Here is a 23,572-nt window from a genome sequence, read left to right on the forward strand (position 1 = left end):
TAAATGTAATTGTACTGTTTCCTTTAAATGTACCAATAAACTTAATGGGGAAAAAAACGTGAGTTAGGAAAGTATGAGAATTGTTATGTTGCTTCCTATTTGATGTTTGATCCCTCCCTCATGCATGCATTCCACCATCTACGAGGTCCTTGCCAGAGCTTGTACCAAGGCATTTAGACTTTCAGTGTCCAAGAATGAGTAAATAAACCTCTTTCCTTGTAAATATAACTGCCTCCAACAGGTCGTGGTAGTAACACAAAGCTGAATAACACACTGAGGATATTTATAATCAGAGGGACTCTAAAATGATGCATGCTGTCGCCACACCCTTTTCTTGGCTTTTTTAAATTTAAAAAATAAACTTTTATTATAAAAATTTTACATTTGTTGTATATTTTTGTATATATAACAAAAAGCATATGAAAAAGTATTTTTGTTAACCTATTTTTCTTCGACATTTTCTGTGAAAAGTGCCTATTTCCTAGTACATTCTTGTATAGAACAAATCCTTATACAGAATATTTGTGTAATAAGTGTCTGGGGCATAGATACAAGAATGAAAATAATCAAAGTGCAGCAGGAAGACTAATACCCCCAAAATTTCCAAGAACTTGGTATTTTCCATGGCAAGGTACATGTTGTAGGGTTATTGATCCATGGGTTGATTATCTGAGGCCATTTGTTAAGATACTCAAAAAGACTGAATGTATCTGGGAGGGAGTCCCCTTTTGAAACAAAATGCAACAGAATGTATATTTGGATTTCTTTAGAATAGTGCTCACCTTAGAGTGCTTTTGTGCTACCTCCTCCTAGAATATGGCCAACATAACCAAAATCATTCATTTTAGGAATGCATGAAGTATTGTCCATTTCTTGCCAGTTATAGCTCTTTATTTTGAACACTTTTTTTTAAACATATGTCTAAGTAGGTATCTGAAAGGAGGACTGTGAAGCTGTAGGTATTTAAGGTGGTTATGAGTGATTGCTCAAAATAATGGCAAAGCTATTATTTTCACCCAGGAGAGTTTTTCACAGAAAGACTTGGATTTATATTTAATAAAAATATATCTTAACTTAAGATCTACTAGCTTTCTTGAAGACGATGTATATAGGAAATGTATATACTTCAGAATTTATACTGCACTCTATTAAATTTTTTTCCTGTATATGGATTGTTTCCAACCATTTGACACCAGATAATCAATATAGATGTAACCAAATTAGACATTTTTTTCCTCATTGAGTTTATTGGTACATTTTAGGTATACAGTACAGTTACATTCATCATTGGGATCTTGTACCTTTACATAACAGTTCTTGGTTTTCATTTTTTCCCTCTAAACCCTGCACTATTTACCCCCTCTTCCCTTCCCTATTTATAAATACTTTATTTCCATTTTTTTCATGGTCTCATAGTTTTTTATTTTCCCTCATTTCCTTTCCTCTACCCTTCCCACTTCCCCTACACCTTTAGCCCTTTTCTTCTTATTTCACTTTGTCAATTATACCGTTAGGATCTTACGTACAATTGTAGTTTTTCACACCAGAGAAACTATTTGGTATTTACACATGTATGACATATATTTCGCTTGAGTATATCCTCAATATGCATCCATTTTCCTATGAATGACTCTAATTTCACATTCTTTATGGCTGAATAGTATTCCATTTTATAGAAAAACCACATCTTCTTTTTTTTTTTTTTTTTTTTTTTTTTTTTTTTTTTTTGGTTTTTTGAGACAGGGTCTCAGTATGTAGTTCAGACTGCCCTGGAATTTACTGTATAGCCCAGGTTGGTCTTGAATGTATAGCAATCCTCCTGCCTCAGCCTCCGGAATGCTGAGATTACAGGCATGTGCCACCATGCCAGGCTAAAAAACATCTTCTTTAACCAGTCTCCAACTGATGGGCAAATGGGCTGTTTCCAAGTTTTAGCTATTACAAACTGTGCCACTACAAACATGGGTGTGCATATATTACTGTGGTATGATTCTTTTAATTCTTTTGGAAAGATACCCAGCAGAGGGATGGCTGGGTCAAACGGAACTGATAATCCTAGTTCTTTGAGGTTTCTCCATATTGATTTCCATAGTGGTGCACCAGTCTGCACTCCCACCAACAATGGAGAAGGGTTCCTTTGTCCCCACTATCCTGCAACATTTGTCATTGGTTGATTTCTTGATAGCAGGCATTCTTTTTCTGATGAGGTGGAATCTCAGTGTTGTTTTCATCCGCATCTCTTGAATGACCAGTGATGTGGAACACTTTTTCATATATTTACTTGATGCTTTTACTTCTTTGTCTGAGAAATGTCTGTTCATTTCAGATGTCCATTTGTGAATTTGGTCTTTATATTTGGGGGGGTGGTTGTTTTGAGTTCTTTATATATATATTCTAGATAATAGTCCTTTGTCTGAGGAGCAGCTGGTAAAAATTTTTTCCCACACTGTAGGTTGTTTTAGTTCTGTTGATGGTTTCTTTTGCAGTGCAGGAGCTTTTTAATAAGATGAGATCCCAGTTGTTGATTCTTTCTGCTAGTTCTCATTCAGAGGATTTGTTCATAAAGTCTTTTCCTATGCTAATGTCTTCAAGAATTCTACCTAACTTATCTTCCAGCAAATTTTGTGACTTTTTTAATATTTAGATCTTTAATCCACTTGGATTTTAGTTTAGTGCATGGTGAAAGATAAGGATCTAGTTTTAATCTTTGACATGTTAAAATCCAGTTTTTCCAACACCATTTATTAAAGAGGATATTTTTCCTCCAGTGTAGAAATCAGTTCTATTGCAAGTTTGCAAACTTTCCAAAAGATTCTCAGGAGAGTGTAATTCCAAAGTTTTGGGAATGACTGCCTGCAGGGCATAAACACAGTGGTAACTGAAGAAGAAAGGATAGCAGAGGACTGACAAGAACGAGGTCCTCTGGGAAGGACACCCAAGCCCACCACCAGATTCATCACCCATTTCCTGCATCCCCAAGTAATGCTGGGTCCTTGGAGGCCCTGGGTGTTTCCTAAGGGTGATCCACACACATCCACTTCCCAGAACCCCTAGAGGCACCTGCTCTTTTCCTGCCTTGTGGAAGCACATAAAATTTGTAAAGACACCATACTTCAAAAACGGGAACTGCTTCTCCTCGTAAATTCGACCTGGGTCTAATCATTTCATTGTATTAACACAAAACTAACTAATACAAATAGATAGAAATGCAGATTTTAGAGATAGGCTTTGTAGATTCCAATCATAACTTTGCCTTGTATTATATGGACTATATCTAGTTATGTTCCCATGGTACAAAATAGGAACAGTATTATTAATGTATCTTGGATAGTTGCTGAAGCGAGCTAATGGGTTTAAAGCATGTCTTACAACAGTGTCTGGTATCTTCCAAGTGTCATACTGTTAGCTACAGATAGGTATACAGAAATAAGGCTACTGCTTCCGTGCCCCACCTCCACATATATATTTTGACTCCTTATCTCAGTAAATGGCATTTCTCCATTTGTTTCTTAAACATTACTAGTGTAAAAATAATTAACTCCTCGCTCATACAACTCCCAATTGACTCATCAGCAAATCCTAACAGCACCACCTTCATATACATCACAACCATATCTCATCTTTTCTATTTTAGTCTAAATTACCAAATTCTTTCACCTAGAGTATTTTAAGAAAATATTTATCAGCCTTTCCACTTTCAGACTTGTACCATAGAGTCTATTTTCCCTATTGTAGCCACAGTGATTTGATAAAAAAACTTGATTTGCTCCACTGTTCACAACACTCCAGTGCTTTCAGATGGTGCTCAAAGGAAAGGCCCAAGCCCTTGAGATCATTAGGATCTAGTCTTCTCCTTTTCTTATCGTTTACCACTCTGTCCTTTCATACTGCACACAGTAAATCCTGCTTTTACTTGCCACATGTGCTCTGTAAATATCAGCTTGGCTTGCTCCCTCATTTATGTCAGGTTTTGGCTTAAACATCCCCTAATTGTAAGGTATCTCAGGGCCTTCCTATGTAAAATAGCATACCTGCCCAATCTAATCCTTGGTTTTTTAAAATATCTCAATACTTCTGTTTTGTACTATATTTGTTTCTATGGTCTATCCTCACTATTCTATCTCTAGCATTTACAACAATATTCACTAGCTTTCCAAAAAATGTTTTGAATGAATATTTGTACTTTTTCTGTATAGACTGCTAATTCCAAATATCCTAGAAAGCTGTTTTTTTCCTAATCATATACAGGTTTCCACCCCCACCCAATTTTACTCTAGTATTTGCTTCATGCTATATCCCATGCTCAAGATAAGATTTGGACAAGGTATTAGAATACTAAATTATGTCTTCTTTGAATTATCTCATATATGTACAATCTCAACCATCTCTTTCTTTTTGAAATGATTAGAAAAACCCTACTTATCTAAGTCAAAGTTTTCCTGTAGTGTTTATTTTCTATTTTGGAAAACAATCCGATGCCTTAGTTAAGATAATCTAAGAAAAATGGGATAACCATTAAAATAATACATGATTATATGCTCAAATAAAAAGGTAATGATGTGGATAGGCCAAAAAATGTCATACAACTAGAAGAATTTAAAGACTTTAGGAACAATTCATCTCCTAGTTTATTTCTTATTTTCATTCTCATGTCTAACTCTCCCTCCTTTCTTCCATTACATAATCTTTCACTAGTACTTTCATGTACTTTTTTCTCCTCTTTCTACAGTTTATTTCTATTTACTTTTATACATAAAGGTTGTTGTCCCACAGTTCCTGAAGCGAATTACCCCAAAGCAAATACATGGGCCAGTATAAGCTAGCCATTTTCAGTCCCCTACAAATCTTCAGGAGCAGAAATCTTCTGGTAGCCAGGGTGGCAGGGTCTTTTACTGTTCACATGGCTACTAAGGACTTAGACTTCTGAGAAATGTACGTGTTCAAGGTTTAAAGGGATTCTTTGTGATTAGCAGAGCATACACCTAATGATTTTCTACTGTAGCTAAGATCACAAATCTAAAATCCATGCAGTCTGATATTGAGTAAAAGTTTTAGGGACAGAAATATTCTTCTTACTTTAAATTGGTTTAATAATTTCAAATATTCCAACAATATAAGCACACGGTTTTTTAAGGTTTTTTTTCTCTTTCTCATCTTTTTAGTTTTAACAAATACGTATTCAGTGTGCAATACATGTGTTGCCTTATACATAAAACTTTTGTTGATACGTAAATGGGCTCATGCCACACAGGTTAAAATGCAACTTATATCTTAAAAGTAACAATAAGTTATCACTATCTCTGATTAATAAATGAAAAGCCAAGTTACAACATGGTGCTTCCTACAACATCAGCTATTATCCTCTTGACTGACTTCTGCATCTTCTTATCTAACATGAGCATTACATTTGCTGTATTCATGTATGGTCCAGTACTGGACATATTGGAATAAATGTAGTAGATCCCATCCTTCCCACCATTACAGCTAAAAACTAAAAAACAAAAAACCCCACAAAAACTTAAAGAGAATTGTGAAACAAAGAATGTGAGAAAGGTTGGAGAAAAAAGTCAAAATTAAAAGGATGAACGCTATGGTGACAAGTGCTATGGTTTGGAGTGGTTTAGCTGTGTCCTCCAATTGTCACTGCAATTAAAGGTTTGGACCCCAAGGAGGTGGTATTGGGAGGCTAGGAATCCTTGAAGACGTGGTGCCAAGTGGGAAATCATTAGATTATTGGGGTTTGAAGTAGTTCTACATTAACCCTTGAATTTTCAAGAAATCCTTATTAAAAGGGATAAGCTTGGACTCTCATTCTCTCACATTATTGGCTCAAGATGTCATCAGCTTGCTCCTGTGCACACTCTTGCCATTGCCATCTGCCATGATATGATGCAGTCAGAGTAGCACTGAGCACAAAGCCTGTGCTATTCAGCTTGTATTTTTAACCTAATAAATATTTTTCTCTCTTATTAAGTAGACTGTTTCAGGTATTTTATTATGGCAATAAAAAGTTGGCTAATACAATGAGTTCCTTCCTATCTTTAGCCCAAGGGTGAAATGAATTGGAAAACTGTATCATGAGCATGCACTGCAAAAACCCAGATGTTTTGCTGGAGGATCAGGAAAAGGGGAGTTTTTTTGAGGTGGATAATGTTGGGAGAATCTTCTATATTTTTCTCCTTCCCAGCCCTTCTTCATAGCTATCATAATCAGGAAGCTGCATTAAATAATGGAAGTGGGGTGAATACCTAAACCTCAGAGACACTTAAAATCTTGGAAAAGAAGAAGTAGGAAAATTACCTTTGAGGTATAAATTGTGTGTCTGTGTGTGCATATGTGTGTGTGTGCGCGGGTGCATGTGCCTTTTTAAATTTTTCTCTTCCTTTGCATTGCTTTTTCTGGAGAAGGGTCTTATCATTTGGAACTATGTGGAAATTCAGAATACCACCTAAGAGAAGGCCATATATCTACCCAGTATAACTACAAAAAAAAAAATCCCTAGGAGTCAAGGACTGTGGAGAAACCCTGGTGAGGAAAGAGCTATAAGAGATTAACCTTCTGTGTATGAATTAACACAAGTCCCTGGCTCACACCAGATGTGTGTGAAAATAACCAAAGAAGCATAGCAAAGATTTTGGCAACTGCTTACTGGATAAGATTGTGGACACTGGAAGGGGTCATCTCACAGAAGTAAGAAATTTAGATTTTACTCTCAGCAAAAGAGGAGACCATTGCAGAATTTCAAGTCAGGATTTTAAGAAAGGAAATTGGATTTGATCTAATTTATACCTCCGCTGGCCAGCTACAAGTGACTGTCTCGACTCTCTGGTTTCCACAACACTCCTGTTCTTTTTGTCCCGACATCTGATACATACAGGAAATCCTTTTGGACAAACTTTCTCCCAACACACCTCAGACTCCTTCCCTCAGGATCTCTCTACACCAGTGACAGTATGGTTTGCCCTTTCCACAGTACTCTCTCCATATCCTACCATCACAAGCCACTCATGCAAACCTTTTGCCTTTAGATCTGTCAACACTAAGAGATGAACCAATTCCTTTATGCTGCAAATACCAGAGGATACATGTCAGTTACTCTAAGTGTTTCTCTGGAGTTCCCACTTAGAAGGGAAACACTGCAGTCTTTCACGCTTACTCTAAAGAAATCCTCACTCTAGAGAACTAGGAGTGCTTCCTTAGAGAATTATACATATATAGAGATATAGATATAGATATATATGTGTGTGTGAGAATATATATAGATATATAGATATATATATGTATGAGATATGGTTCACTCATGCTTTTATTTGCAAACAAGGTCACAAACAGGAACTTGTGGCAGAATTCTGTTTTTCTTTATGAACTTTGTACTGGATGACAAGTCCTTGGCCATCTTTCCTGCATTAACACGAATGTGGCCATCTTTTCCAGAGTCATGGAATGAATTAAATTCATATAAAATGTGGATGAATTCTTACTGAATTTTCTGATAAAAATAAATTTGGTTATTCCCTTTGGTCTACCACCTTGATTAGAATATTGAGCATATATATTATAGTTATTTTTTCAGGTTGGTGTCTCAGCTAAAACTCCAAGGATGAGACTGCCATTATAACATCTTTCAAATATTTCCAAATAGACATGTATATACATTGACAATGTATATACTCCATTCACTTAATCAAAAAGATTTTAAAGAACCTGTTATATGCAGATACTATCCTAGATCTCAAGGCCATAAAATCGAAAAAAATCTCAAATGTATAGTGTAATGAGGAAATTGATATACATACATGATTATTCTATACAAAATAATGTATAAAAAGTTACATTTCCCATTTACATAATATGGAAGGCCTTCAGTATAATATTTGACCAGAGAAGTGAAATACTGGAAGATAACCAGAGGCAAGGAATTTAAAAGTCAGTTCAGAGAAAGGATCTTGAGCTAGGCAAGAAATTACCAAAGTCTTCAAAATATGGATAAGGACACATAATTTGAAAAAAGGGTAGTGTAAGGGAGAACCAGACAACTAAATAAAATATGCAAGAAGTTGTTGCTGGAAGCAGGGCACAAAGTAATCCACCATTCTATCTTTCTCCTACAGGAAACCACTATTAAGGGATAAACAGATACACTTCAGCATTTTTCCCTATGGAAAGTTAAAGATAATTGGTACACATTTACAAAAATGAAAGAAGAATTTATTTTTCCTGGATATGGAGGTATTACAATAGGAAGTGACATTACAGTGGTCATGAATAGGTTGGTCAGTAAAAATATAAACTGAAATGTGATAGGGGCTCATTGCCATTTGATTAAACTGAGAATCAATGTGACTAGATACTCTATGCAAGGTCAGCTTTGTTTTTCTTCATTATCATTGGTCCTATCAGGTCTCAGGTTTTAAGAGTTTTCAAAAATACCCTTAGTTTGCTAAGGGTAGTCTGATAATTTGCTAAAAATAAACTCAGAAATCATTAAAAGCTAGTAAATTCACTATTACAGTTTATTATGAGGAAAGTATAGACTTGAGTCAGCCTAGGGGGGAAAAGAAACAAAATACTGGACAGAATCTGAGGAAATACCAAACTTAAATTTGGTGGAACTTCTGTTGTCTTTTGTCAATGGAGTAAGGTTGTTTTACTCTCCTAATCTCAATGTATGTTAGTATGCACAATATAACCTGCTAAACAAAAAAGCTTGTCTAGCCTCAGTATTCAGAGATTTTGTGGGGCTTCATTATTTAGATAGGATGGAATGTTTACCCATATAATTGATCTCAGTTTCTGCAGAGGAGAAGGTTACACTGGGACACAGATTGGAATAGGAACTGCAGTTGTGGTTCTGCACACAGAGCCACAACTCAGAAGCTCAAGGTTGCAAACAGTCTTGAGAACCACTCGATAACATTCTGGGAATAGTGTGTTTTGAGAAAGTATATGAATAACTAGAACCAGGTGTTCATAAAAAATACTTTCTAATGGCTTTGCTAGAGATAATCTGTAAGGAACTAACTGTTTATTCTCATGGAAGTATTATTCATGTATCTAATAAAAACCGAAGTTGGTGAGAGTTGGCTGCTGTTTGCCTGTGAGAGCTTCAACCCTCTATTCCTTGGCAAAACTACATTCCTGCTATCTGGCTATCCTTTGTGTTCCCAACGACAACAAGACTCCAGATTAACTGACACCCAAAAGACCACCCTAAATGACCTTGCTGATCTGCTAGCCACTGTGAACTCTCAGCCCAAATTATATCATTAGAAAATAATATTGCCCTATGCAACAGGAGAAAAAGATACTCTCACCTTAGAGAACATTCCAACTACTGTGATTGAAAAAATACAATCAATGATTAAATAAAAAATATTTATCACAGTAAAAGACACATTGCCATTTATCCTCCCTATATACTTCCTATTGCTTTCCACTATGCATCCTATCACTCTTAACACTATGTAAAGCAGTTCTGGGAGTCTTTACTATGAGTCTTTATTTGTACTGTTGTGGTCAACAGAAACTCAATTAAATTAATATAATATATGAATATACATATCAATTCAGATAATCAAAGAATGATTATCTTTCATGGTCATTTTGACTTTAGGGAAGATCCAAAAATTGCCCTGTGTCAGATCTATAGAGGAAGGTGGATGAGGACAGACCATGTTTTTATGAGGCTTTTATTGGATGGCACTTGGCAGCATCATTCACCATAGTTTTGATCACAGCTTATAAGACAATCACAAAAAAAGAACTGCCAGAACTGCTTCAGAAAATGGCCAGAATTATGGGATTAATGTGTCTGAGGGAAAGAGGAATATTTCAAGGGGGATTAGTGGCAACGTACCTTTCATTATAATACATTTTTAAATTTAAACATTCACCATATATTTTTATCACAACTTCGACTTCACAGGAGCCAAGTGCAAAGGCTAGAGCCCTTTCTGACAAGGTTAAGTTTTTACTATATATCTGCCGAGGCTTAGTCATCTTAAGGATCAAAGTCATCTTAAGGATCAAATATGTTCCCCAGCTCACTCACATTATATTCATCAGGATTCAGTTCCATGTGGACTGTCAGATTCCAGTCAACAGTTCATTGCATCAGCCAGTGCTCACTAGAGAAAAATGTAATGTAAGATGTATAAATATAAAAGGATTTACAAGGAAAGCGAAACAATAGCTGCCCACAGAGTCAGGTGTGGAAGAGTACAAAAGGGCTGTCTGTGTACTGGAGATCTAAAGGATGAAGTCAAATGTTGAAGGCCTGGAGCTCACTGTAGTGTCTCCACAAGTCCCTATCAGGAGGGTTTTCAATGGAAGGCTGAAGGGTCTTTGCTGGAAGCCAGGAGATGACATCTAAGGTAAAAATGAAGAGTGGAGCTCTTTTGAAGAAACAAATCAGCTTTCCTTCTTCAGTCCCCTTTTTATTCTATCCATGCTACAAGCCTATTGGCTTGTGCCACTCACACACAGGGTGGATCTTTTGTCTTCAGTAAATCCATTTAGCCACACACAGAATTGTACAGTAAAATCATTAGAACTGGATTTAATTTTAGCCAGATTTTACTAATATACTGAATCCAATTCTAGTTATGAGAGATACTATTATAATGTGGTATAATAACCCATGGTTTTTTTATTTTTAAATAAAAGGAACGGCCTTAAACTTTAAATAGATTTCCATTAAAAGTATGACAAATTTTCCATAATAGAGGTCTTTTAACTTTTGGAATATATTATTTCAGATGAATTTGTGGAGGTTTCCCTGATATTTAAAAGTATAAGAATAAATTATTAAGTAGATAGTTTATAGATAGATGTTTAAAAAAGCAGTAAGTTAGATGGGTACAACAGGAATTATAGAATGTTCTCGAATTTTTCTCAGTCATCTTTTGTTATCCTTAGCATACAAAATCATGTGCATATTCTGTTAAATTTCTCTTCAGGTACTTCTGATGTGATTGCATGGTATTTTTTAAATTATAATTTTCAGGTATTCATTTTTTATCTACAAAAATATAATTAAGTTTGTGTATTAAGACTGAACACTGACATCTTGCAGAATTCATTATAGTTTTACTATGAAGCTTTTTTAGATGACTCCTGTCATCTAAAAATGAAGATACTTTTATTTCTTTCTAATCCATGACTTTTATTCATACTTTATTGCATTGGTTGGTTACCACCAATAAAAAAATGTCAAAAAGTAAAAAAAAAAAATTAAATTAAAAAGTGTGCTATCTTTATAATTTTCTCCATTGCTTGTAATGATGTGGTTTTTCCTGTCATAGTTTGTTGGTAATAAACTACACTGCTTGCTTTTGAAATTTAAAGCTACCTTGCATTACTAAGATAAACCCAATTTTTTTTGTCTGTCAGATTTTTATTATAATGGTAGCCTCATAAAATGAGTTTTGAAGCAGTTAATCTTACTTTCTGGGAAAGGTAGAATAGCACTGGAGTTATTCTTTTGTTAAATAGCTGGGAAAATTCAACAGTAAAGCCATTCAGTCCTGGAGCTTTTTTTCTAAAGTGTATATAGTGTGAGTGGTAGGGAAGGTATTTAACCAAAAACTATTTAGATCTATTCAAGTTATCTTTTTCAATTTTTATGAGTGTTGGTAGTGTGTGCCTTTGAAAGGAATTTTGTCCTTTTTAACTTTGTTCATTGGTATAAAAATGCTCTTGGGCTGTATAAAAATGCTCTTGGGCTGGGGATTTAGCTCAGTGGTTCTACCACCTGCCTCGCAAGGACAAGGACCTGAGTTCAATCCCCCATACCAGCCCCCCCAAAAAAGTTCTTAACAGTATTTTAATATCCTCACCTTTTTAACATCTGTAAAATTTGAATTGATACTTGTTTATTCCCAATATTGGTGATTTATCATCTTTCTAGAGAGTTTATCAATTATATGTTGATTTTTCAAATAACTTTGTTGGCTTTAGTTTTCATTTACTGTGGTTTGTTTATTAAATTTAACTTTCCTTCATTTTTATTTTTCAGTGTAAGGAGTTTCAGTGTAAGGCCTTGTGGTCAGAAAATATATTTTATATACTTTTTGTAATTTCAATGTATTTTTTGTGGTGCTGTTGGTTGAAACCATGGATTGCACACACTATGCAAGTATACAACCATTGAACTATAACCCCAACCCTTAATCTTTTCAAAACTGGCCAAGTTTATGTCTCAGAATATGGTCCATCTTCATGAATGTTCCATATGTACTTGCCAAGTGTATGTATTCAGCTACAGTGGATTGAGTCACGTGAATGTTAATCAGGTCAACTGGGATGGTAGTGCTAGTCAGGTCTTTTATGTCAAATTTCCAGTCTACTTGTTTCATTAAAGAGAAAAGAATTAAATTCTCTAAAATTGTTAGCTATTACATGTGGTGGTGATTACCTATAGTTCCAACTACTCCATAGGATGAGCCAGGAGGATCACTGGAGTCCTGGAGTACAGCTGAGCAGAACAAATCTAACACCCACTGCAGAAGCCTTAAACTGCAGTAGAGAGATCATATTGTGTTTTTTCTCACTTCATCCCATTTAGAAGAAATGTGTTTTATTTGGTTTAAACAGAGGAGAGTTATGATAGGTTCCTTCTGCAGGAATTGAACACAAGACAACTTGTACTGTGGAGGAACGGGGCAATGCCAAATACTCAGATTATAAAAGGTATTTGAATTAAAAATAGTTTTTCTTAAATCTCAAATTGGTAATATATTGCAATATGTTAACTGAGTTAAACTGAAAAGCCTTCTGAGGAGTCAATTTTAAAGTACACTTTTAAAAAGTGAACAAACCGTTACAAATTAACTGCATTTTTACAAGTGCTAACCTTGCCACTGTGTTCTTGCGTGGTGCCCCACGCTGCAGGGTGGAGTTTTCCTTATACGTGGCCCAAGCTCACTCTGCAGAGCCTGTTTCTTTTGCCACCTTTAATAAACTCTGCTACCGTTAAAAACAAAACAAAAAAGTGCTAACCTTGCCCAGATATGTGCAAAAAAAGGGTACGATAGCTTTTAGACGTAAAGAAAGGGCCACCTGACACAGTTTCCAAACGCGAGATTAACTTCTCTCTTGCAGTCGTCAGGACTATAGTCTATGCATGAGCAAAAGGCACGTTCCACCCCCGAACAAAAGACTTGCTGGACCTAGAGCAGAAAGAGGGCGTAGGCCGCCTGACGTTGTGACTGACAGGACCGCTTCGCGCTTACTTGGTAACAGTCTCCTCACCCCAGCCTGACAGTAACCACGGGGACTCCAAGCCTTTCTTGCCGCTGCTTCACTTACTAGTTTGCTTTTCCAATCATGACCACCTTCCAGCCGAAAGTACCAGTTAAAGGTCACAAATAAGAAAAGCTGTGTTTGTGTACCTCAGACCGGCCGGAGGACTCTCGCGAGAAGTCGAGAAGCGCCAGCCGTTTCCGTGAAGACTGCGCGAGACCTCCGGCAGCCAGGGGCGGCCCGCCCCCTGGCCCCTCCTTCCAGCTCTCGGGCGCGCCTTGGCGGGAATTTCACCTGTTTCCGGTTTAGGTCGCGCGAACTCGCCTGCAGTAGCAGTGATCTCTGGACGCGGACCTCGGGACTGGAAGTGTGAGCGGGTAAGAGGCGCATCGCGTGCGCCCCTGGGCCCAGGTGGCAGCCTTGCAAATAGGACAGCGGCTCTCCTCACCCTCCACCCGAGTGCCGGGGACGGTCTCGCCCTTGAACCGGGACTAGGGTTTTGCGGCCGGAGGCTTTCTTGTCTGTCACCCAGCCTGCCAGTGAGCTTTCGCCAACTTTCTGAGCGGTTTACAGATGTAGGGGAGATCGCAGTTCCCAGGGCCCTAAGGAATTGAAGCTGGGTCTGTCCGGCGGAAGTTTCCTTGCCCTGCACCCTGGCCCAGGCTGCAGAGTCGACGTAGAGGGCAGTTTTAAGTCTGCCACAGCCAGTAGGGGGCGCTCCCTGTCGATTTTCTGATGGTCTTGATCTGAGGTGGGGGCGGGGTCGGACCCTGATAAGGGGAGATTGAAGATTGCTCTCTCACTCTCGCTCTCAATTTTTCATTTGCGCCGGAGGGACGTTTGGGAACTTTTTGAGTTCTTTTGGCCTAGTCCATTCCCAGGAAAACTTATGCAATTCCTTTTTGGAGCCTTAATGATAACCCTAACGAACCACAAACATTTCAGGACATGAAGTAAATAATGAACGACTGTTCTTTTGGATCAACGTTCCTGACCGACAGTTTAGAGCTGGAACTGAAGACAGAGTGGTGCAGTCCCCCTTGCTTTTCTTGTGCTTTTGACAACAGAGGAGGCAAAACTTTTTCTGGAGAGTCCTACCTTGCTAGTGGAGCTCTTAAGCGGTAGGTTTTTAAAAATGTGTAGTTTTTCCCTCATCTGATTATTCAGCAGTTTCTTAGTAATTTATTGTTTCTGTTTATTAAACTCCGATGTTCACCAAGCCATGTTTTGTAAATCGGCATAGTATTTCATAAAAGTAAAAATATTAATTTCCTAGTATACCTACAAATATTGAAGTATACCTAGAAATATTTGGAGTATTAATGAGAACTTCCTTGGTAATTGATGATACTCTCTTAATCTTACTGCTATCTTAGGTTTGGAGTAGGGAGTTGGACATTGATTTACCAAAGAGAAATCTGAACTTAAGTGCATCTTTTAAAATGGTATTTCCTTTTAAAGACTATTATAATATTGTAGAGCTTTTCAGTAAGTCATACTTAAACTTTTTATTACCCCTGTTCTTTTTAATTCTGTGTATCTATACATATAGAAGTCATAGACGTATTTTTGAATCAGTCGGGTATATACCCATTGCAGTTCTTAAAATATTTTGGTAATTCCTACTGAGGCAGTTGCAATAAGGAATGAAATCATTTTTGTTGATTTTTCTAGTAGTATTTTGTTAGATAACTTAGTATTGTCCACCTTGATTATGCAAGTCATTAAGCATAACCCAGAATGATTTTCAGCTGTTAGGAGATATTAGATGTCCCATCAAAGAATGAAATACTGGAGCTGAAGCCAGTTAGTGAAGACAAGCAAAAGTAAGTTCCCTAGAATCTTTTTCGGGTTTCCTCCTATGTTACATTACTCTTCAGGTCTACTTTCTTTAGGAATGGCTATAGTAATCCTAAATAAGTTACCGAGGCATTTTCTGATTTACTATACATGTTGTGTATGATACAGATTCCAACACTGTAGAAAAAGATATGCTGCTTTATGATGCTTAGCATACATTTTATGAGATTAAATCAGGATTTTCATTTCAGATTACTTTTGAATCTTGATCCTTTACCAACTAATTTTGAAGAGGATACAGTAGAAATATTTGGCATTGAATGGGTTACTGAGACAGCATTAGTAAATTCTTCTAGAGAACTTTTTCATTTATTCAGGTATGTGTTTATGTTTTTTTGTTTTTTTTTTTAACTCCCTGTGAATATAGATGTTCAGTTTTGGAAGTTACCTTACTAAATGCTTTCTAATAACTGATTAGAAAAGGATCAGTGGTATTTTGTTTGTTCATTTGTTTATATGACCAGTAACAATAAATAAGTAATGACTGATGGAGTAATGATTCTAATAAGTGACTTTTTATTAATTTTCAGAGTATCATTTATCTTTGATGTCATGTATTGAAGACAGATACTTAAAATTTTCACCTATAATTTTGGGAGAAAGTTAGAATACTTTCATTGCTTAATAGCCATAGTCTTTCGCTGTTCTTTAAAAAATAAGCTTGGACTTCCCAAATATATCTTTCAGCCTGTGTGGTAAAAGTATGAGTAAGTCTCTTTGTGGGCAACATTTTAGAAAATACTTTAATGAAAATTTTCAAACATCCACAAAAGTAGAAAAAAATAGTAATATCAAGCTCCAGAAACTGATTACACTTAACATCAAGATTTTATCACTCTTTTTCATGTCTTATTCCTGTTCTTTTACATTTAGTATTTTATAAACAAACACCATCATCTTACCCGTAAATACTTGTGAATTTATACCTTTAAAATACGGTTTTTAAAAAGCATCATATCATTGGCACAGTTAACAGTATTCATTCTTCATTATCATTTAAAACATATTTTAGATTTTAGATGATTTTAAGCCAAAGTCAGTTAAGGAAGATTACCAAAAACACATTAAAAAATGTATTTGTGGTACATTTAAATGAAAATGGAGAGATCTCAAGTATTCTATCATCCTTATCCCATGAAACCTTATAGTAAGACGTCACTCTATCTGTGCTATGTTATATTTTATCAAATCTTAAATATCCTAGTTAATGAGTCACTCTAGGACATAGGTCATAAATATGGGCCAATCTTTAAGAGTTTGAAGGCAGTTTGAAAGACTAGCAAGAAAAGATTGTTAGGAATTGAGATAGCTTTTCTTGATAAGTGTAGTCTACAGAATTCTGTTCTTTTTCTGAAGCACTGTATAATGCAATAAAATATTTCTTTTAACTGTTAATCTAGAATGTTTTATATATCTTAAACTTCCTAAAAACATAAACAGTATCTCATAGATTGTCTAGAGTATAGGTAATTTGCAAATATCTGTGTAATTGTTAAAATGCTTTAAATTCTGCTAAAATTAACTCTCACCTTACATTTTTTAAATTAGGCAACAGCTATATAATTTGGAAACCTTACTACAGGTTAACTGTGATTTTGGTAAGTTTAAAGTACGTTTAATAACAAAAAAGGAATGCCACTGCATTACAGTGAATTGCACATGGTCCATGATAATATAATTAGGGTAGCCTAATAATAAGAAGGAAGTGTTGGTGAGAAAAGTCCATATCTATAGTTTGGCTCCTTGGGAGGCAAAGACAAGATCACATAAGCCTGAGAGTCCAAGGCTAACTTTGGTAAAAAACCAAGACCTTATCACAAACAAAACAAGTTTACAATTCTTTTTAGTCAGTGGTCAGGAGAAGTATGACATTGAAATTTTGTTATAGCCGGGATTTATAATATGTTTTCAAATATATGTCTTAAAGGTAGAAACTAAAGGAAGCTAAAATTCTCAGAAGTGAATTAATACTTGTTTTAGAACTGGACTGGGATGGAGTATGTAAATTAAAAGTCACGGATCTCATGCTACTTTCTTGGTCTTTTATGCTTCCTGTTTTTTTGTTTCTCTTGGCATTTAGTGGATTACTGATGTTAGGCTGATTGGTATAATTAAGGTAGTGAAATAAATTGAAAAGCATTATGTCTTCTGCAGACTAGTTTCTGCGTTTTAGAAATTTGAGTGCAGTGTACAATTTAGGGGAATAGCTTGGGCTCCACAATTGGAGATCTCTCACCAAGCAGTATTTCCTACCTCATTGAATTTTTGTGAGGACTATCACATTAATTAGCCCGTAGTATGTCATTAGTATTGCCCAAAGATCACCTGGAACCCACTTGTAGTATATCAAAGCAAGGGGAAAATTCACATTATAAAGACTAGTTGGAGATTCTCAGAAGGAGTAGAAGAGAATTCATGGTAGTATTTTGGTTTGTGTTGGCTGGTTAAGGCATAAGGAAGATAAAGCTTTATTCTCAATTGGATGCTGTTCAGAAACCTGCAATTTGATGATTTTCAGGCAATTAGATTTTTATCTAGGAGGCAGAACAAATAAAGAAGGGTTGGGGAGGTCTCTGTTTAGTAAAGAAACCGTAAACCTCATAGCTAGAAGGATTTTTTTATTTGTTTTTGTGTGTATGTGATATAAAATGCCTTGTTTTTGTGTTTAGTCATGATTACATAATTTTTTGTCTTGTTTCAACGTAATTACAAAATACCAATCTCATTTATATTTTATGAAAATTATAATACTGAGGCTTAGCTATTCACTATGTTTCAGGTTATTTCGGTTCCGTCTTGTTTTCACAATCTGTGATCAGTTTTGTATTACTGTTTCGTCATCTAATAAGTCCCTGTTTCAAACCAGACAGTATGCAAGGTGCTAATGAAATATTGAGAAAAAATATACTTTTAGAGTTTTGCGCTATGTTGAACAGATACTCAAGCACAGGACAGTATGGTAAATGACAAATCATAGTGATAAAAGACCCATACAAAATCTCTGTGGAAGTTCAAGATTTTTTTTTGTTGTTGTTGTTGTTCTGGGGATCAAACTTGGGATAAATCCCTGGCCCAGCAGGGTTTTATCTATGATATGTGCCTATCATAAATGGTGCAACATCTTGTTCTTCAAGGATAGAAAGGAATTAGCCAGGCAAAAGATTTGAAGGAAGGTTATGGGACAGGATCAAAATTGTGTGTGTGTGTGTGTGTGTGTGTGTGTGTGTGTGTGTAGATAGAGAGAGAGAGACATTGAGATGTATAAAGCATAAATGTTTAAGGAGCATGGAGTGAATAATGTGTGTTTGGCAGTGATGAATTTAGAAGGACTGATATCACAGGTTGCTTTGTAAACCATGCCCCACAATCTGAGTTTATTTTGAAACCCCTAACAACTCTAAAACCTTACAGCACAGGCTGGGTATAGAGTCACATGCCTGTTAATTGCTGCATTCTTGGAGGCTGAGGCAGCAGGATCACAAATTTAAGCCCAGCTTAGGCAACTTAGTGATTTAGAAAGACCCTTTCTGAAAAATAAAAAAGGGCTGGGAATGTAGTTTAGTACATGGCCCTGGGTTCAAACCCCAGGTCCATACACACATATGCATGCACATGTCTGTGTACAAACAAATGCAGAGAAAGGTTGAGATTTATAGTGGAAAAAAAATTCCTTTACTATAATGACAAATAAATTAGGCTTATGTAAGGCATTTACTATATAACATTTATTTTGAAACACACTGACTAACCAAAACCATTTTAGTTGACCCTTTGTATCTTCATGTTTTTCATCTGCAGGTATGGAAGGCGTACTACTATAATATTTTATATAAGGGACTTAAGTATCCACATGTTTTGATAGATACAGAGGATCCTAGGAGCAATATTGCATAGATAATCATAGGTGACTGCATTTGTTAACTGTGATTTGTTATCCTAACATCCTGTTTATTTTTGTTGCTTAAAAACATTTTTAATGACAGTTTTGTTGGACAAGTTAAGTATATCAGGATGATCCAGACACCACCTTGTTCCTGCCATACTGTTATGTCACAACTTTGTTAATACATTTCTGTAGCTAGCCATGGCCCTCAACCCTTTTGAAAAAGCCTTTGTGTAGGATCACTTAATGCTAAGTGCATTAGTTCCTCTTTTATTCCATATGTTCCCAGATTGCTTTCTAGTATTGGCAGAATAACATCAGTACAGTGTATGTTCTGTTGATATCTGTCCTTGAATTTAGTTTTTGGTGTTAGTTTTTCTCAGGTATTGTATTTGTATGTGTATGGTTTCTAGACATTCCATTTGAATTTCTTTTTATATTTTTCGTTTCTGTATTTATATTATCTAAAATGTATGTAGTATTTGTCTATTTGCTGTTTGTAGCTTAGCTGACTACTGATTATTTCATCTCTGTCACTTTTAGGTCTATTTATATTCATTGATTTTTCTCTAGTTCTGTGATTTACCTTGCTTTTTCTTTGACTAGAAATGTGTCATTGGTTGACATATATTATGGATTTTAAATTGCCACACCTCCACACTGAGCTACAACCACAGCCATTTTTAATTTTTGAGACTGGATCTTGCTGAATTGCCTAGATTACTCATGAACTTGCAGTCCTCTTCTGTCAGCCTCCCAGAGTACTGGGATTACAGGCATGGCTCTTTGGGGACTTGGTTTATACTTTGTTAGAGCTTTTTAAAACTATTAAATTAGGCTGGAATGGCTTCTCAGGATTCTTACTGGTGCCTAGTGTATTACAAAACTTTTTCTCATTCTTGCTGGTAGGTACTTGAACTCTTCCCTGACTTGTATAAGATTCATGTTTTTCTGAGTATTAGGTCATTTTTTTCTCATCCTTCAACAGATCAGTACTCAGAGACTCAAGGAAGACATTCTGTGTATTTCCAGAGCTTTTTTTTTTTTTTTTTTTTTTTTTTTTTTTTTTTTTTTTTTTTTTGGTATACGTAGTTTTTTTCCTTCTGTGATACTTTTGCACTATAAGTTTAGATTTTCCTGAACTGAGATCTCATGTCTCCTTTCATTAGTGAATTGGACTCTCTGGTCTCTGTCTCCTGTCACAGGCTGGATACTGTTTTTAGATGTGAGGCTGATTAGAGTCATTGGGGTCACCTCTCTGGGATGGCAGTTTTATTTTGCTTTGTGTCCAAATCCTCAAAACTCAATTTATGTTGTTTTTCTGGTTTTCACGTTTAAGATACAAGATGGATAAATTTGATCCTTTTATTCCATCTTGCCTGAATACAGAAGTGCACAGCAGTAGCTACAGCATACTTCTTTCAGGCTGAGAATCTTTAAAGTGAGGGATTATCTTAGCCTTTTATCTGCTGTTGTAACAGAATACTTGACATTACATAATTAATAAAGAAAAGTGCTTTATTAGGTATTATTCTGGAGGCTAGGGAGTTCAAGATCATGTAGCTACATTTGGTTAGGCCCTCATGGTGCATATAATATAGTTGATGGCATCATAGGCACAAAGGAGAAGGCATGAAGGAGATGAAGCATGAGGAGTGGCTTTGCTTTATAGTATCCCACTGACTTGGTAACTAAACTAGTCCTGCAGTAGCAAGAACTTAACTTCTGTAACATGGAATTAAGCCCTCTTTTTGACTTAATCACCTCATAAAGTCCCTTATCTATCACCACCACAATGACAGTAAATTTGAAAATGGGTCTTGGAGAAGACAAACCATATTCAGATGATAGCAGGAATCACATAACATTTTATTGGTGAGATTAAGTGCATTTTACTATTTAGGTATTTGCACAGTAACTTTGTATTTCTGCTATTGGTTATACCAGAGTAGTAGCTATGGTTTTCGTTACAGTAACTTTGTATTTCTGCTATTGGTTATACCAGAGTAGTAGCTATGGTTTTCATTTAAATTCATATCTAGAAATAAATTTTATTAATATTTATTATGGATGAGAATCTGTTGCCTTATAAATCTCAAGTTTTCTCTGATTTTGTTTAGCAATTGGCACTTAGTGGGTATAAGCGTTTTATACATAGTAGGTAATTCTCAAAGAAATAAACATTAAGTAAGGGAAAGGCAGCATGGGATAAGAGAAAACCAAGAAATAATCAGAGATCATTTGGAGCATTGTGAATAATTAAGAGTTTGAATTTTATTTGAGATATAGTCACTAGCCATTTTGGCATTTGACTTGGAAGCAGTAGGGGTTAGTATACATTTTAAGCGGATTCTGTACTTAAGTTATAGGGAGGCAAAAGAGTATGTGAAAGGACTTCTTAGGTGTCCTATAACAGTGAATTAACTGATTATAGGGAGAATACATATTTCCAAAATTTATTTATAAATTTAATAAGACACTGGTGGATTAGATATGAAGTTAAAGGAAATACAAGAATCAAGAACGTTATAGACCACTTAGGATATCATTTAATGAAGTGGAGAGAATATAGATAGCATGAACTGTTTTTTGTGTTTGTTTTTGTTTTTGGTTCTGGTACTGGGGATTGAATTTAGGACCTTGTGCTTGGGAGGCAGGCACAATGCCACTGAGCTAAATCTCTGGCCCAATGACCTGGTTTTTGAAGCAGCTGAAGGGTAAACATTCTGTCTGACAGTACTGCCTGAATATAGTAGTAGGCATTTTGACATGTAACGTCGCAAGTACAAAGCAAAGGTATGGGATATAGATATTTTGATATTATTTATTAGTAAAGTAACTGATGAGATATCACACAAGTAGGAAGAGATGTACATAGAAGAGGAACCTGCACTGAATCCTGGGGAGACCTCATGTTAGCAAAATAGGTTGCTTGCCTCCTTGCCTATATGTGAAAGACTCTGGATTCATCAGCATCAAAAATAAGAAAATACAAATTTAAAGAAATTGAGGAGGAAGAGCCAATAAAGAAGAGGTAAGAGACAGAATGCAAGAGAAATAAAAAAGATTGGCAGTATGAAGTACCTTCAGTGGAGCCAGTTATAGCCAGTGCTACATTCAAGGCAAGTTATTTGAGGGATAGCTACTACCCACTACATCGGGTAACAGCTTTGGTGACTATACTAAGGATCAGTTTTGAGGAGTGGGAGGTACACACATTACATGAGAATCAATGTAAAAATTATAGATAATTACTGCTGATATGGCCTACAACATTTTTGTTTAGTATCTACTGATATTTAAGCTATGATTAACATTTTCTATTTTGCTTTCAGGGAAAGTATCAACCCTACACTGCAAAGCAAACAATATTAGACAGCAGTGTATAGTATTTCTCCATTATATTAAGGTTTTCATCTTCAGGTAGGATAACAGCGGAATATTTTGATTCTTGCTTGAATTTCTGTGGGTATACCTAAGACTGTGGTTGTTTATTGTATCTAATCATTTTTTTAGATGCCTCAATGTACAGCATGCTGAGAGTCACATTCCTGTCCACCGCTATGAGAATTTGGAGGCTCAGCTTCCCTCTGTGCTGGTTGATGAACTTCATGGATTACTTTTGTATATTGGACATCTATCTGAACTTCCCAGGATTAATCCAGGAGCATATGTAAATCAAAACCAAAATAAGGTCTGATTACTTCATTTAATTTTTAAATTATCAGTTTTCCCTCACAGAGTATTTGTTCAAGAATAAGAAAAATTAGTCAAGAATGGTACGCTGATATCAAACATTGAGTTGAAATTCTGGTCCCGTCTTTATTAATTTTCTCTTTCTGAGCAAGTAATGTCTCTTGCCTCAATCTCCCTACCCGTGCACTTTGTATAACTTTCTAGATTTATTGGAAAAATTAAAGTAATATGCCTAAAGTGGTTAAAGCAATATATCTGAATCAATAGTTATTCACTTCATATTTATCACTGTAAATGTTTAAGAGCTTCAAAGTGAATAAAATGACTTTTGTCTTCTAGAACTCGTATCATCTTCTTTGTCGTAAAGGTTTGGACAAATCACCATTTATATATTATAGTAAGGTTCAAAGAGGTCATTCTATTTAAGATACTTTTAAAATTACATCATGATTTCTATTATTTTTGAGACTTTTTTTGGAAATTATTAGTGTGGCTGAGCTTATAGACAAATAACAAGTCTTCCATATGAAAATGGGAAAATGTGTATAACAAAGTAAGACAGTTCACAGTCAGATTTCCTGAATGCTCAACCCCTTCTGTTATATTTGACTTTAGCCAGTTAAATAACATTAAGTTTTTAGGGACATATATTTACCAACATTTAAGATTGTTTATGCATTTCTATGAAAATTAATCAAAATAACACAAAGTTATTATTTCATATAATAAAACATTTCCCACAGGTTTTATGTATAATTCATACAAAGCAAGTAAAAAATAGTTGTATTGTTTTTGTTTTTGTTTTTCTGGTACCGGGGATCGAGCTTGGGTCCTTGCACTTGCAAAGCAGGTGCCAGAACCACTGAGCTAAATCCCCGAAACAAGTTGCTT

At 35.7% G+C, this 23,572-nt stretch overlaps 1 protein-coding gene, 1 long non-coding RNA gene and 1 pseudogene across 3 annotated transcripts in view; 1 reads left to right on the plus strand and 2 right to left on the minus strand.

The window, feature by feature from the left end:
- Positions 1–544: 544 nt before the first annotated feature.
- LOC117286026 lies at positions 545–1,186 on the minus strand (annotated as a pseudogene).
- Positions 1,187–2,747: 1,561 nt separating this feature from the next.
- On the minus strand, positions 2,748–13,424 carry LOC104871468. Its single transcript, XR_004517172.1, has 3 exons — positions 13,309–13,424; positions 10,052–10,127; positions 2,748–2,853 (listed from the first exon to the last, which is right to left on the minus strand). It is a non-coding gene; the product is annotated as an uncharacterized LOC104871468 (long non-coding RNA).
- Positions 13,425–13,457: 33 nt separating this feature from the next.
- The window catches only part of Mms22l (MMS22 like, DNA repair protein), a 125,229-nt gene continuing 115,114 nt past the window's right edge, over positions 13,458–23,572 (plus strand). For both annotated transcript variants that reach the window (XM_010637365.2, XM_010637366.2), the window contains exons 1-6: positions 13,458–13,619; positions 14,188–14,363; positions 15,294–15,419; positions 16,651–16,700; positions 22,321–22,408; positions 22,502–22,679. In XM_010637365.2, coding sequence (XP_010635667.1) covers positions 14,203–14,363; positions 15,294–15,419; positions 16,651–16,700; positions 22,321–22,408; positions 22,502–22,679 — 603 coding nt within the window. In that variant the 5' untranslated portion in view covers positions 13,458–13,619; positions 14,188–14,202. The remainder of the gene's footprint in view (positions 13,620–14,187; positions 14,364–15,293; positions 15,420–16,650; positions 16,701–22,320; positions 22,409–22,501; positions 22,680–23,572) is intronic.

This window comes from Fukomys damarensis, unplaced genomic scaffold (genome assembly GCF_012274545.1).
Source record: "Fukomys damarensis isolate Sample0158 unplaced genomic scaffold, DMR_v1.0_HiC HiC_scaffold_14, whole genome shotgun sequence".
In the NCBI taxonomy this organism is placed as follows: domain Eukaryota; kingdom Metazoa; phylum Chordata; class Mammalia; order Rodentia; family Bathyergidae; genus Fukomys; species Fukomys damarensis.